Source organism: Nansenia antarctica (genome assembly GCF_963989245.1).
Source record: "Nansenia antarctica genome assembly, chromosome: 5".
Lineage (NCBI taxonomy): Eukaryota > Metazoa > Chordata > Actinopteri > Argentiniformes > Microstomatidae > Nansenia > Nansenia antarctica.
The window spans coordinates 25,875,751-25,893,038 of record NC_137690.1 but is presented as its reverse complement, the minus strand read 5'-3'; the positions used below and the strand labels follow the sequence as shown (position 1 = coordinate 25,893,038).

Here is a 17,288-nt window from a genome sequence, read left to right as displayed (position 1 = left end):
CGAAAACTAAAGCCTTTTTTGAGGACTTGCTGCTAGACTACTCTACTATATGGGATACGGTAATTGTCTAAATTGACCCCGTAACGACTCTGAATTGACCCTGTATTAACCCCGTAGCGTAGCTCGAGAGACACAGTATTGCTCGTGGTTAGCCTGATAATAACGAAATATAACAATTTAGCTACAGTATAATTTTGTGTGCTAAATTAATTTATGAACCAGCATTTCTAAGGACAGTTCCAAGCTCGACTTCAGTCAACCCATTTTGAATTGTTCTTTTGGGTTTTACTGTCCGGTTTGTCATTTATTATCAGTCGTTCATTAGTCGTATGTTTGTCAGAGTCCATTTCTGAATTTGACTCTCTAAAACCTCGCTGACTGGTGGACTTCGGTAAAGGTGAGATAGATTATGTTATTAACACATTGCTGATTTATAGATGTATGGTACAGTATAAACTGCAAAAACGGCAGAGTTCGCTAACGCACTGACTCAATGGATTTCAACATTTGCCACGTGGATGCATGGAGCTGAGAGTGATGCAGTAGAAGGTTGGGGGAAGGAGAAACGCAGAACGCAGATATACTTTTATATATACCTGATATAGCTATATATATTGATATACTTTGTTGAAAACTATCAGCGTAACCATAACCAATGTCAGTTTGGATGCACATTCCAAACAATAGTATTTGAATGCTGCTGCATGAATGCCAGTGATCGTTTTAGGATAAAAGTAAGTGTTGTATTTGATCCTAGGCCTAGCTTGCTAGCATAGCTCTTTCATTTGATGTCTTTTTTTCTTTTTTCAACTAACGAATTCATCACTAATTTCTGCTCATTTCATTTTCTTCTCTTATTGGGAGCGGGCTGGTGATAGAAGCTGAATTTGGCGAGGCCGAGGCCACAAAAGAAAGGCATAGCTAACAGAATGGCCTTCACATCAACTTGCACTCCCACGAAGACCACTGCTACACTTGAGGAGCTGCAACGCTTCGAAGACACTGGTAGGCTAAACACGAGCTTTAAGAAACCATTGTGAAATATTCCTGCACTCATCTCTTGAAAGTCCTTAAGATCTTACAGTGTGAAAAAATTAGGACACTACATCAATATTTGATCTTTCAAACAATATCTATAGATAAAGGTGATGTAATTTAACCAAAAACAATGAAAATGTAACTTATCATGTATAACAAAATATGAACAAAGATGCCAATTCCTATACTGAGGAAGAAGTTAGGACACCCTATGTATTCCTAGATTTCGTTGTTTGGTACCTGTACTGTAGCAATGACAATAAAGTCCATTCATTCATTCATTCATTGTAGGGTGTCCACACAAATCATTTTGCTTTCACTTTAGATTAAAATAAATATGTCCATCACATAGAGAATTGCATGGGAAAATCATGTATGGTTCAAAAGTTATCAAGGTTGACCTCTTTACATATACATGCTAATTACTGGAATTTATATCAATAGAATCTAGAACTAACAAGGTGTCACTGCTATGCAGAAATGGAACACACATGATGAAATTCAACTTTATCTTTTAAACTATTCATTTTTATTACATAAAACTATAGCCTATCTGAATTTTAAGACTGAAGATTTTTCAAGTTTTATTTGTTTAGTTATATTGCCACCATCTCTCAATATTGTTAAAATTAAAATCAAATGTCCATATGTTAAAATATTGAAAAAGACAGATTTTCTTAGGATGTCCTTCCTATCTTTTTCACATATTCCTATCTTATATACTATATGTATATTTAAAAAGAACCACACTTTACCCAACGTTTGAATTGAGTGATGTTGATTTCTCATTCACATTTCTCTTACCATTGCTCATTGAAATAACAGATGCCAGTGACCCAAACAAACTCCTTCAGTGTCCATATGACAAGAACCACCAGATCCGTGGCAGCCGCTTCCCATACCATCTGATCAAGTGCAGTAAGGTAAGAACTGTAGTGCTTGTCGTGGAATAACTGTTGTAGGAGTAGTCTGCCATTGCAGACATTGAAATCTCAAATGAGATGTTCTCAAATATGCTCTTTTTCGTAAAGCATCTTTTTCGTCTTTTTAGAATCACCCAGAACTGGCCAATACATTGAAAACCTGCCCTTTCAATGCCCGCCACCTGATGCCCAAAAATGAGCTATCACACCACATCCTGAACTGTGAGGACAGGAGATCTGTGAATAGCGAAGACCGTAAGATTTAAATGTTGTTGTATCTTCAATGATACTATCTTTGTCAATAAAACCCATTTGCTCCTTGTAGTGAGTCTAACCAGGTTCTTTGGTTAACAGTGGACAGTGCTGAGGTGAAGAGCAAGTGGCACGTCCCTGTCAGCACCTGGACAGTACCAAACACCAATTGTGAGGAGGACTGGGATGCAGGTCGGTACTCTAGTGAGCTGGGCCTGTGATTAATTCAAGCCCAAAGATGCTTTTATGACTTTAAATGTGAGTGACTAAATATCCCAGTGTGAAGTTGATGCACACTTGAGCCAATGCAAATTTCAGATGTACAGATGCCGTGCTAATTAAGTGACATACTGATCATTTCTATGCATAACTGAATGCATTGGGGAGCTGTCCCTAATTCGGGCAACCATTTAATTTTCAAAGCATGCCCAGCAGGGTGTGGAACAAGGAAAGGTTATTGTATGATGTTGTAATAATAATGCTGTTTCTGTTGTTGCAGAGGCAGATGACGTTGCGCCTCCTTTCGTGTGGGGCGTGTCCCGTGCTCCAAAGACCCTTCCCTGGAAAATGTGTAAGTAATATTTTACTGTCAGCCAGTTTGGTTACTGAAGCAAAATGTAAAGTGCTAAAAAAAATAAAATGTTTTGCTGTACTTCTTTGATTTAAACCCTGTGCCCTTTAAACCCTGTGCCCTTGATTTAAACCCTGTGCCCATTGGATTGAGTTTTATTTTCAAAAGTACACATGAATGAACCCTTGCCAGGGGAAACTTGGAACACATCCTTAAAACATTTAACACCCTAAAGGCCCCTGCCCACTGTGCGATGTTATGTCGGTGAACCCCTCACACTGCACGACACGAAAGTTTCAGTCCTACCTTCTCCGTCTCCGACTTGATCAGACCTTACGACGTGCGTGCTCACACTGTACGATTGTGCTCCCACTGTACGATTGCTCTCAGCCACGATTGTCATCCACGATTGCTTGTGACGCGACTTGTGCAGTTGTTGAAATTGTTCGATTGTGAACTGTAAACAATACAAAGGTTCCTACCGTGAGTCAGAAATGGCGGACCAACAGCAATTAGCTCACTTTACCTACTAGTTTTTAATTCACTGCGATGGAAGTCGCTTTGGATAAAAGCATCAGCTAAATGGCATTCCATAGGTAGTATTCCTCCACAGTAAAAGACTGTGGTGCAGACCTGGTGTGGGAATAGAGGGACTCTGTGGTCCAGCCTCTTTGAGGAGCTGAGAGGAGCAGAACTTGCTGCTGTTATACCCAATCTTCTCCGGTGGGAAACTAGCCCCACCTTGTGGTTCAGAGGACTCTTACTATCCCCTTTTGGATGTGTCATTTTAGTAATGCCAGGAGCTTCATGGTAATTCAGAACGATGTGTTAATATACTTAGACTGACTCTCTCTCTCTCTCTCTCTCTCTCTCTCTCTCTCTCTCTCTCTCTCTCTCTCTCTCTCTCTCTCTCTCTCTCTCTCTCTCTCTCTCTCTCTCTCTCTCTCTCTCTCTCTCTCTCTCTCTCTCTCTCTCTCTCTCTCTCTCTCTCTCTCTCTCTCTCTCTCTCCCTCTCTCTCTCTCTCCCTCCCCCTCCTTAGAGTCCACTCCTCTCCTCACCACTCCTCCTCCGCAGATTGTTCAAGGGAGTTTCGGGCCCACTGAACACACTGACCCTGCCCAGAGGAATCGTTCCGTCCCTCTGGGCCACCCTCGCCTCTTCTCTTTGTAAATTGTATATACAGTATGCTAGGGAAATGCCAAAACCTCTTTGTTTTTCATTTTATTCTCAAAAAAGTCAAACATTGACTGGTGTAAACAAGTTTTGTCTTAAAATAAATTTCTCAAGATAAAAGTAAAGCAGGGCTTTTATTTGTCCCCTCTCCTGTATTGAAATATGAAACGGTATCAGTTTTTAAAGCTTTTCTGCACCTTCACAAAACACTATACATTAATGAACTGAAATGAACAAGGAAAACTGCTTTTCTACACCTTCACAAAACACTATACATTAATGTACTGAAATGAACAAGGAAAACTGCTTTTCTACACCTTCACAAAACAAAAGTCTGTACATTAATGAACTGAAATGAACAAGGAAAACTGCTTTTCTACACCTTCACAAAACAAAAGTCTGTACATTAATGAACTGAAATGAACAAGGAAAACTGCTTTTCTACACCTTCACAAAACAAAAGTCTGTACATTAATGAACTGAAATGAACAAGGAAAACTGCTTTTCTACACCTTCACAAAACAAAAGTCTGTACATTAATGAACTGAAATGAACAAGGGAAACTGCTTTTCTACACCTTCACAAAACAAAAGTCTACATTAATGAACTGAAATGAACAGAACAATGTGTCAGTGTGGCACATCTCTAGGTTTTTAGCTGTTCTGTTCCTCTGAAAGCATCCCCATGAAGCTTTGGGTTTGTGTGTGGGTTGGTGTGCGGGCATAACCCTGCAGGGGCATATAAGATGAGTGAGGCACTGGCATTGGTGTGGAAAGTCCATACATGGGCTCATGCAGTCGGTGTTGGGGAGTGGCTGGGCCTCCTGATGCATAGGATGACATTGATGACATCAAACCCCTGGCATGTTCTGATTCTTGGGCATCATACAATAATTCCATTATATTCCTTTTAACCCTGACTTTTATGGCTGGATCTTTAACTTGGCGCAATTCACTTGCTACCTGCTTAGCAAATGTGTCCTCATTATCTGGTGGTTTGAAAGCACCTGCCATCTGCTTCAGTATTGCTAGTTTTTGGAACTCTACATTCCCCTCAGAAGCCTTTCTCTTTCCCTGACGCTGCGGTGCGTGGGACCTTGTCTGGGCGTCTTCCTCAGTGGGAGTCATATCGGCTACGTTTACTGGAGTAGAGCTTCTTATGGTAAGTGGGGTGCCTGGTCTTGAGCTCATGGGTGATATGTGGGGTGACTGCACAGCACTCATGGCAGGGTCACGTGAAGTCACATGACATGTGACCCTTCACTCTCCACATCAAGCTCTCCTTCTGGTCCTGCATCTGTCTGCCTCTGATCTTGTGTATCATCATCCAGTGGTGTTTCAGGAGGGTCTTCTGTTGAACTATTCAACTACAAAAAAAGGCACAGCTCAGTAGCAGTACAGTAAATGCAGGCAAAGATGCTTTCTCATTAATGTTGTATTATTATGTACTTATTGTGGCATGTAACACAACCTATCCAGGTCACCAGACCTGCAGAAGGAGCTGTTTATATAACCTGTATAACCCATGTTTGGTGCTGAATTCAGTCTATTGAGTTCTATACATTTACCTCAGCCTGACACATCTCCTCTGTGCTCTGTCAATCTGATTCTACAATTAATTAAGAATGGATGACAGCAGAGACTGAACCCAGAACAATTCATAATTAAGTAAAATGAAAAATCATATTATTGATGGCCATTATCAAAGGCAAACTCAATATACAACGATATAGGGCTCAATATACAACGATAGGGCTGCAGCTCAGTATTAAAGAACGGTAGTATTTTCCCCCCCAGTGATATCTTAATTAAGTTAATGAAAGTGGTAAAGAGACAGAGGTGAAAGAGGGGGAAATAGGGACAGCAAGGCATCAAGACATCAATAGTTCTCGATAAGCACACCTCTGTTAACCTGTAGAACAGAAAACCCGCTATTTGAGACACGCGCCGCGGAAGTAGCAAACACGCGTCTGGTGAGGACGACGCACCTAAAAGTCCAGCAAAAGTTCCGCCACGTACAAGTTCGGTAAGGTAAGGCGGCTGGTGGGTTTTCGGCCTTATACCCTAGTTGCTTTCTAGGAGTACAGTGGGTTAATAGGTTCACCCCGCCATCACAGCGGTGGTCTACCTCAATGCCAATGCTGCAGCAGACACAAGGTGTGACATGAGCTTGCCTCATCAGATAGATTGACAACATTTAGTTTATTATAGCAGCTCATGAAGTACAGAGATGAGATTATTAAATATCAGATTATTTTAATGTGGACCAAGAAATGGGACCAACTCCTATCTACTCATACCGTCATCACACATTCTCTCACAGCACAGAGAAGCGGGGGACATGTTTTAGAGCATTGAGAGTCGGCTTTAATAATGCAGTGTATTGATTATAGAATGAACTGAGGGATTTTCTTACAAGACAGGCACTGGCGTCCGCCCCTCCTGGTGCCCCCATGGTTGAAAAAGTGTTGCTTAATAACCCTTGTGTGGTGTTCGGGTCAACCGGACCCGTTTTCCATTTTTACTTGGTGAGAAATGGTACAAGAATACATTTGATCAATATGAAACTCCATGGCCTTGGCTTATTTTCTATGAAAAACATCTAAAAGTGAAAAAAAAATAATAATTACACATCCTACAATACCCCAACACATTTATGTCCTTCATAAGACCTTCGGGTCATTTAGGCCCGGATGCACAGAGACACACAGAAACATACACACACTCACACTGACACTCACTCACTCATCACACACCTCTGCTCTAGCTTTCCCGTGCCAAGAAGCCGTCTGCTCTCGCACTTTTTACCCTTTGAAGTGCAACATTGTAAACATTTTTACATGTTCTTGCACTGTACAGAACGTATGCAGCAACTGCAAAAAGTACATTTGAGGTACACACACTGTCACATTCTGTGCTTCATGTGTTGTGTAGACAGGCATACCCATGCACACACAATTGTAGCCAGTGGTATTTCAGAATTATTTGGGATTTTTCAGACATAATACTGTATTTCGACAGTGACAGTGAAAACAGTGTACATTCCGTTCGTGTTTTGTGATTCAGCATTTGCAGACATTTTTGAGAGATGTATTTCATAGCTATTGGCAAAAACAATCTTAGTTTGGTTCTTTCATTTCTATTCTTGTTCATCACCTGTATTTTCTTTACAGCTTTGATTATAATTAGATAAATGTGAAATTCAATTAAGAATATAAATTCAAAATAATAAACAGCAATGAAAACATTGTTTCATTAACATTTTTCCTAGATAAGTATGATTTATGACACCCAGGTCTTTATTATAGTGGATTTTGCATTTTCAAAGTTAGGGGCATCATGTGCGTAAAAACGCTTCTACTCATCATGCTGTCGTTCGGCCCCACCTATTCCCAGGGGTCTGACACTTTGTGGGTTGTTACTAAGCATCCTCTGCTCCAGCCTCTCCAAAGGGCAGCCCCCTAGATCCACTAGAACAAAAGATATGCACTTTTGAATGTGTACACAGTACCTATTGTGCATTATTGGGTACAGTACCTGTTTGTGCCCACAGGAGGCGCCCTTTAATATTATGGGCTATTTTGGGGCTTTCTTGCGCCCTGAGTATACCCCCTTGTATGGGTCACCCTTGGGACTAGGAGCACCGTGTCAAGACAAGTGCTTTTAAAACCCCAATGATGTCCCGGGTCAACTGGACCCGAACACCACGAAAGGGTCCAAAAAGTGAACATCACACAAGGGTTAAGTGCCCTCTAGAGTGGCAAAAACGAGAAGAACTGCCCTATGATTCCCTTTACATGGGAAGCAAATGATTGGGTGCGCTCTAGAGTGCTGCTTCATGCGATACATGATGATGATGTGCCCTCTAGAGGAGGATAATGTGTCTTAATGAGTGCTCTTCTAGTGGAGAAAATGTGATGCTGTGCCCTATAAGGTGCCCTTACAATGATTTAAACTTCACATTCCTTATGGTTGCTCTTCCAATGGAAAAGGGTGCCATTAGGAAGTGCCCTCTATGCCGACCCCTCCATGGCAGAGTCCCAAAGGGTGCCCTTTCCAGTAGAGAAAATGGGATGCAGTGCTGAGTGTACTCCTACAGGTGAGAAAACATGATGAGCTCCTCTAATGGAGAAGTGCCCCTCCAGTGAATAAAATGTGATGCAGTGCTGGAAACGGAGTCCCTACATGCGTGAGAATGTGGGGAAGTTTCCTAATGGATGCCCCTTCAATGGATCCATATGATGTGGCGCAATATACTGTATGTTTTCAATTATTTTCAATGTCACTTCAAGAAATGGCCATGACAATGAGTAATGTTACATTGCCTGTTTAGCCTACTGTTGAATCAACTGTGATCCATAAAATACTGATAGCAAAAGATGTCATTTCGAACCCTGCCGAATAGTGTTGCTGGACTTGATGCAGCCTCTCCAGTACACAGGGAGATTCTTCACGTTAAATATCAGATGTGAATGCGTGCATCTATGATGTTTTTGACACACCCCTCAAATGTTAGTCTGTCCTGTATTGCCAGCACTTTGAAACTGTTCTGAGGTTAATGTTATTTATCTGAAAAGCTTCCAAGTAAGTTAATTAGATATGACATTCAATAGAATTGCCAGGGAATGTCTGAGCAGATAGGCATAGGCGGCAGAGGTCTGTGCCATGAACAACATGACATGTACATTCAGACCTCATGCAGTATACACATTCCATTCACGGTTATATTGGTGTCAGGCCAAACAATTTGACAAGCCTATTTCAGGGACATTCTGAATAGAATAGATACAGTAAATACAACTCATTATAGTTAAGGCAAATACATACACGGGAAGAAAGGATTAAAAGTAGAAGTGTATGAAATATACAAAGAATCACACACAATCCCCCTACAAAATATTGTCTGAATCCTGGTTCTTAAATTACCCACAATGCCAATTTGTCAAGTGTGTTTTTGCTAGTGTACACTCTAGCAATAGAAGGATATAACCATGTCGGCAGTCTCTAGAATTGATGTAACATAATTACAAGAAAGGACAATGTTATAAATACAAATGCATGGAAATGACAGGAATTAAATATATGGAGTAATACATAGAATGGCACGGGTACTAGAGGGGACCGTAGTCACACAAGCAACAAAGTGGCACTCATTGATAGTTTAACTCATAATAACTCATCATAGCTTGTCTTATCATACACGCATCAGATATAGTGCAAATAGAAAAAATAGACTGGAAAATGCCTTCTAAGCCATGTATAATACACGTTAGGCATGTGTAAAGAGTATGGTAATGTGGCATGCATTGCCTTAAACCCCTCCTGCTGTACAATGCTTCTCACTTTGAGGACATATTACACTAACTCCACATTGAGCAGTACATCTGTGTGTGTGTGTGTGTGTGTGTGTGTGTGTGTGTGTGTGTGTGTGTGGTCCATCAGCTTCCCACCACCACACGTTCCCCATTGTGCCTTCCAATTAGCAATCTGTTATTTTCCTCCCTACTGGCATGGATATACTACAGTACTGTAGGCCAGTCATTAGTAGGCACAGTTCATCGAAGGACATTAATGGGGGTATCACTTGGGATGGCTCAGCCCCCAAGTGTCCCATGTGTCACCATCAATTGGCAGACTAGGTCTGGAGAGCCACCACTTAGATTTGCACACATGTTTAATTAATTTAGATGCAGAGAAACCATGTATAATTTTGGGAGCCAAATCACTGGCATGTGTGTTGTAGTGTGCAGACTGAAATCAATGTCAGGGGAATGTTGGCCAGCAACAGAACCTTGTTAGCCAATTGAGTTTGGAGACACATGAAGCGTTAGTCTTTTTCTTTAGCAAATGAGCCTGTGGGCTTGCACTTGTATGGTGTTGGTCTAAAAGGCAGTTTTTTCTTAGTTTTTTGTTTTTTAAACATGTTCATCAGTAAGTCAGATCTTGTTTTTATATTCTTAATGCTCTCTTGTCATAGCGACGACTCTCCACGCCACTCTATCCCACCTGGAGAGGGGAAACAGCTACGCGAGACTGCTCTTCGTGGACTTCAGCTCCGCCTTCACCATCCTTCCAGACAGGCTAGTGACCAAACTACTAGACCTGGGTCTATCATACTCTACTGTATATGTGCGTGGATCAAGGACTTCCTGACCGACCGCCCCCAGAGGGTGCGGGTGGGCCCCCACACCTCCACAGCCCTCAGCCTCAGCACTGGGTCCCCCCAGGGCTGCGTGCTAAGCCCCATCCTCTACAACCTCTACACCCACGACTTCACCCCCGTCCACCCCAGCAACTACATCGTAAAGTTTGCAGACGACACCACCGTGGTGGGATGTATCTCGGGGGGGGACGAGGCGGCGTACAGGGATGAGGTAGAGCAACTGAGCAAGCTGTGCAAGGTTAACAACCTGCTGCTAAACAAGTCAAAGACCCAGGAATTCATCGTAGACTTCAGGAGGAAAAAGTCCGAGATCCAGCCCCTGCTCATCGACGGAGAGAGCGTGGAGAGAGTCTCAACCCTCCGATTCCTGGGACATCACATGCGGGATGACCTGGCCTGGAAGGACAACACAAAAGGCACCATCAAGAGGGCACAACAGCGACTATACACCCTGAGATGCCTCAGGAAAGAACACAACAAGCAGGAGATACTGGTGGCCTTCTACCACGGCGCAGTGGAGAGCATCCTAACCTACGGCATCTGCAACTGGTTCCACAGCTGCACAACAGCGGAGAGAAACGCGCTACAGAGAGTCGTGAGAACAGCACAGAAGATCACCGGCGCCCCCCTCCCCTCTCTGGAAGAGCTGTACAACACACGCTGTCTCAGGAAGGCCTCCAAGATCTCCAGGGACCCGACCCACCCTGGGCACGTACACTTTATCAGGCTGCCCTCGAATAGGAGGTACAGGACCCCGGCCGCTAAGACAAACAGACTGAAGAACTGCTTCTACCACAGGGCCGTCAAGGCCCTGAACACAGCAAAGGCCTAAGTTCTGGGCCCAGGACAGTCCGGACGGATTGTATGGCAGCTAGTGCTGAGGCACAAACATGTACATTTCAAGCCTGCAAACTGTGACACTTTAAAATAACGTGAAAAAATACTTTTGTGCAATATGACAACCCTAGTTGACTATCTGTGCAGTATAGTACAGTGGATTGTGTACATAGCCTTTATTTATGTAAACCAGCTCCTTACCTTCTTGTGATTTTATGCTTTTTCTAAAATGTGTTTTTGTTCCCCCTTTCCTAACACCAGGGGAGCCACCCCTCCTAAATTTCGTTGTTTGGTACCTGTACTGTAGCAATGACAAATAAAGTCCATTCCATTGTAGCAAAGCAAGGAAGATTACAGGCTCTATTTTCAGCTGGTCACAAAGCAACGGTATAGTCAAACACAAGCGTGTTGGCAATATCAGCTTAAAAGTTGGAGCTGTGGTAATTTCCAACCATAACACCAGGATTGACAATTTACCAGTCTAACATGAGCTTGCATGCGCTGTGGTGGGAGAGCTAGCGTTATGAGAGCTGTCCCCCTAAAAACATACAGCATAGTGCCAGTTTCACACAGCACAAGCAAGGACATTTAAGACCAACCAAGTTTGGATGTAAAATCAAACAATTACAAAGAGGTTAAAGTAGAGATCCTCAGCTTTTATTTAATGGTTCTTGTGTACATATTGGTTTCACCAATTAAAACACTTTTTATACATAGTGCCCTATTTCAGGGCACCAATGGGACAATTGCTTTAACAGGTGTTTCTGGTTAGTCAGCTATCCTCCGTCACATCATTTGTACAGGCATAAGAGAGCTGTCAATGTCTAGTATTTATTCTAGGCTTTGCGTTTGCTCCTGAGGTCAAGATGAGGGTTAAATATCAGACACATAGGCAAAACCTTAGGCTTGCCAAACTCAACAGTTTGGACCATCGTTAAAAATAAAAATAAAACAATCAATTGCAAATGTGGTGGTATGCCAGGGAAGATTTCTACAGTGGATGACTGAAGAATGCTCACCATAATAAAATAAAAAAAACATAAAACAACTGTCCCACTGATCAGGCCAGTGTCCACCAGTGAAGCTGCACTCCTCATGTTATCTTATTAGCCCTTTCCCCAGAGCCTTGAGAAACTTGAGCTGCAATAGCACATTATACTTGAAACAGGGATAATGGCCTTTCAATATGTGTTACGCAGTTCACATACAGTTTCTAAGCAATCTGTTACCCTAAATAAGGGGACTATCTATAAAAGGTGTTCTAATTCTAATTTCTAAAACGTAAAAACAACATGTACAGAAATACCATGAATTAAAAGCTGAGAACCTATACTAATTACTAACCCAATAGTGATTATTTGATTCCAAATCCAAACTTTTGGGGTAAAGAGCCAAAAGAAGACAAAATTACTTCACTGTCCCATTACCCAAGCAGGGCACTGTATAGCACACACACTCTTAAGACTATGCACAGAGACATCATAGAGTAGGGAACACCATATAAACCCTCATCTCACTAATAATTAATAAAATCACATCCAAACTGCATGTGTTGCTTGAATGAATCTAAAATCTAACAAAATCCTAAATGTGCATACACAAAACCTAATGAATTCAGACAAGACACATGCTTGTCATTGCTATGGTTCCATCTGATCACCCGAGGACAGCAGACAGCCCCCAAAGGACTCATTTACTCATAGGCATATTTCATCCCAGCACATTAGTACTCTCCTTAAGGAGAGGTGTTTTCTGTTGTTTTCCTGTGATCACCATGAAACAGACCGGCACCATGAAACAGACCGGCCGCCAACTTGAACGACTACACAATAGAACCCACCTCACTGTCCATGCCGAAGTCTACAAGCAACATATCTCCTCCTACCGTGACGCACTCCAAGCTGCCAAATCTGCCTACTACTCCACCCTCATCAACACCTCCAATCGAAACCCCCGCACCCTCTTCTCCACTGTCAAGACACTACTCCAACCCCCGGACAACAACACAACTTCCTCCCCTGACCTCTGCAACTCCTTTCTCCACGCCTTCAACAGCAAGATCTCCCACATCAATAGCTCACTGACTGCCTCCATCTCCAACTCCACCACCCCCGCCCCCCCTGCTGTCATCTTCCCCCCTCCTGACTACCCTCCCCCTACTCCTCTCACTACTTTCTCCCCTATTGAATGAATGAATGAATGAATGAATGAATGGACTTTATTGTCATTGCTACAGTACAGGTACCAAACAACGAAATTTAGGAGGGGTGGCTCCCCTGGTGTTAGGAAAGAAAAAAAAAGAAAAAAAAAAAGAAAAAAAAAATCACAAGAAGGGAAGGAGCTGGTTTACATAAATAAAGGCTATGTACACAATCCACTGTACTATACTGTACAGATAGTCGACTAGGGTTGTCATATTGCACAATAGTATTTTTTTCACGTTATTTAAAGTGTCACAGTTTGCAGGCTTGAAATGTACATGTTTGTGCCTCCGCACTACACCTGATTTTTTCAGTCCAGCAGCTGCCATACAATCCGTCCAGACTGTCCAGGGCCCAGAACTTAGGTCTTTGCTGTGTTCAGGGCCTGGACGGCCCTGTGGTAGAAGCAGTTCTTCAGTCTGTTTGTCTTAGCGGCCAGGGTCCTGAACCTCCTTTTCGAGGACAGCCTGGTAAAGTGTACGTGCCCAGGGTGGGTCGGGTCCCTGGAGATCTTTGAGGCCTTCCTGAGACAGCGTGTGTTGTACAGCTCTTCCAGAGAGGGGAGGGGGGCGCCGGTGATCTTCTGTGCTGTTCTCACTACTCTCTGTAGCGCATTTCTCTCCGCTGTTGTGCAGCTGGAGAACCAGTTGCAGATGCCGTAGGTGAGGATGCTCTGCACTGCGCCGCGGTAGAAGGCCACCAGTATCTCCTGCTTGTTGTGTTCCTTCCTGAGGCATCCTTCCTGAGGCATCTCAGGGTGTATAGCCGCTGAGGTGAGCATTGACTCCTCCCTCATCACTACTATCATCACCGCCTCCAAAACAACCACCTGCTCCCTCGACCCCCTCCCTACCACCCTGACCAAGGCCTGCCTCCCTGCCCTCATCCCCCACCTCACTGCCCTCTTCAATCAGTCACTATCCCAAGGCCACGTTCCCTCAAGCTACAAACTTGCCGCTGTCACCCCCATTCTCAAAAAGCCCACTCTTGACCCAGCCAATCTCTCCAACTACCGCCCCATCTCCAACCTACCATTCCTTTCCAAAACCCTAGAGCGCGTTGTCGCTGCCCAACTTCACTCCCACCTCCAATCCAACAAACTGTATGAACCCCTTCAATCTGGCTTCCGCCCACATCACAGCACTGAAACAGCCCTGGTCAAAGTAATCAACGATCTCCTCACCTCTGCAGACTCAGGTGCCCTCAACATCCTAGTTCTACTAGACCTGAGCGCAGCCTTCGACACAGTGTCCCACTCCATCCTCGTTCAAAGGCTGCGCCAACTGGGTGTTGAGGGTACCGCCCTGGACTGGCTCACCTCCTACCTCACCAACAGACACCAGTTCATCTCCCTCTCCGGTCACACCTCCTCCTCCTCCTCTGTCACACAGGGGGTCCCACAAGCCTCAGTCCTCGGCCCCCTGCTCTTCCTCTGCTACACACTCCCCCTCGGTCACATCATCCGCCAATTCAACCTGGACTTCCACTGCTACGCTGATGACACACAGATTTACATCACCACAAACTCCACCCAGAACCCACCCCTCACTCACATCGAAACCTGCATCTCCGCAATAAAAACCTGGCTCACACACAACTTCCTCAAACTGAACAGTGAAAAGACCGAAGTCATCCTCATCGGCACCAAATCCACCCTCAATAAAACCGGACCCATCACACTCCCCATTGACGACACTACCATCACCCCCTCCCCCCTGGCTCGCAACCTCGGCTTCATTCTGGACCCCACCCTCTCATTCGATCCCCACGTCAGTTCCATTGTCAAGACATCCTACTTCCACCTCCGAAACATTGCAAAAATCAGACACTGCCTCTCCCCCCCCGCTGCTGAATCCCTCATCCACGCCTTCATCTCCTCCCGCCTCGACTACTGCAACTCCCTACTCACCGGCATCACCTCCCGCTCCCTCCATAGACTCCAGATGGTCCAAAACTCTGCTGCACGCCTCCTCTCAAACACCCGCTCCCGTGACCACATCACTCCTGTCCTCCACTCTCTCCACTGGCTCCCCATCAAAGAACGTATACAATTCAAAGTCCTCATCCTCACATACAAAGCCCTCCATAGCCTGGCCCCCCCTTACCTGACTGACCTCCTTCTCCCCCACCGCCCTACCCGTACCCTCCGATCCTCATCCATTGTTCCCCTCACTGTCCCACCCTCAAAACTCAAAGGCTTCGGTGACCGTGCCTTTTCACGAGCCGCACCCCGCCTCTGGAACTCTCTCCCTCAACCACTCAGAGACTCACCCTCACTCCTCACTTTTAAATCCCACCTCAAAACCTACCTGTTCTCCCACGCCTACAGCCTCCCCTACCCCTAGCCATCTCCCCCATTCCTGCCACCCCCGCCCCCCCCCTGGACATGCATACAACCTCCCCTACCCCTAACCATCTCCCCTAACCCTGCCACCCCCCTCCCCCCATGGACATGCATACAACCTCCCCTTCCCCGTTCGTTAACTCTGTGTTCTATGTGCTCATGTTATCTGTTGCTTGTTGTTTCTGTGTTTTCCGTTTTTCCCATATTGTCAGCGTCTTTGAGCCTCGGAAAAGCGCTATATAAATCTAATGAATTATTATTATTATTATAAGTCTATGCCTATGTTTTAAACTGCTCCTATGCACCATCCTATGGATTATTATTCCCTCATCTTGTCTCCACTCTGCTCCTGGGTCCTACACTACACCTTACATTCATTACTCAAGATTATTATCCATCTCTTCAGGCTACACCTTAACTGTCCCTCCTGAGACATCTACTACCCCCCCCCCCCCTGCACTGTGTCTCCAGGGACACCTGCTTCCCCCCCTATACTGTTTCTCCTGAGACATCTACTACCCTCCTGTACTGTTTCCCCTGTGTCAATATATGTATAAAAAAAGCAGAAGAAAAGAAAAACTCTTCCTTTTTCTGAGCCTGAGCATAGAGTACTTTTCATGCTATGACTAGTGGATAGATGATTCACTTACTTAGTCAAATGTATTGAATGTAAGTCGCTTTGGAATAAAGCATCTGCTAAATGCCAAAAATGTAACAAAAAAAGAAAAGAAATGTAATCATGGATTACTTTCTTTTCCCACCAGGCTCATCGTGAGCTACATCGATGACATGGCAGTTTAAGATGACTGTATAGGATGACTTTTTCTTGTCCTTCAGTTTCTGATTCCTCTCGTTCAACATTGCCTCTTTTTGTTTCTTCTCTTGTTTGAACTTGTTCTTCATTTGTTTTCTCTTCTCTCAGATTTTTTTTTCCTGGTCCTGTAACATTAGTTGTCCTTTGTCCTGTGAGCTTTCTCTCTTTGAATCTCATTTTCTCTGCTTTTTCCTCCACCTTCTTTTTTGTGCCTTTGTTTTTTCACTGTCTTTGTTAATCTTTTTCTCTGTCTCCAACTTTTGCTGCTGATTTCTCTCTTTTTTCTCTTCCTTTTTCCCCCTTTTTTCTCTTCCTTTTCTCTTTCTTTCTTGTTCATCTTTTCCCAAGACTCTCTTTTGGCTTTCTCCCTCTTTTCTCTCACCATCATTTCTTTAATTTATTTCTGCCCTCTCCTCCTTTTAAATTTTCACATTTCAACTTTCATCTTTTTCAACTTTCTTTTTGCCATCTTTTCCAGAGCCCTCAGCTGTTGTGTCATGAACATGCCAGACAGCTCATCTTTCTCTGCACTTGATACCTCTCTCCTCCTTACCATTTCCTATTAGTTCTTTTCTTACTGCCTCTTCCTCTTATTCATCCTCCTCTCCTCTAAATGCTCTCTCAGCTCTCTCAATGTCCTCCTTTGTCATCGAGTACTCCTACTACTGCTGCTCCTCCATCTTCACCTGAGCCTCATCTCTTGCCAAATACTGGTATGTTTTTCTCATTCTCTCTGTTCTTGCCTCTTTTGGGAAAAACCTCACCTAGCAAGGTTAGGTTAAAAGTATGTCATACACAGTACAGGCAAATGGATCTTGCTGAAGGTACAAAATGCAGTGTTACACAATATCAGTTTTCTATAATATGAGCCATTGTTTTTTCCACTACAGAATAGAACAATAAGCAATAACAGACCAATTCAGCATGCATGCATGCAACTTTTTCATCCAGTAACCAGACCTGGGCGAAAAA

General features: G+C 43.8%; 1 protein-coding gene across 1 annotated transcript; it reads left to right on the top strand.

The window, feature by feature from the left end:
* Positions 1–929: 929 nt before the first annotated feature.
* Positions 930–17,006, top strand: LOC308157924 (uncharacterized protein; the record flags this gene model as incomplete). The annotated part of the gene is made up of 6 exons (XM_080531519.1): positions 930–1,005; positions 1,864–1,961; positions 2,090–2,216; positions 2,316–2,405; positions 2,713–2,784; positions 16,942–17,006. 6 exons carry the CDS (start codon positions 930–932, stop codon positions 17,004–17,006), a joined length of 528 nt encoding a protein of 175 aa, XP_080387645.1.
* Between the last annotated feature and the right edge of the window lie 282 nt (positions 17,007–17,288).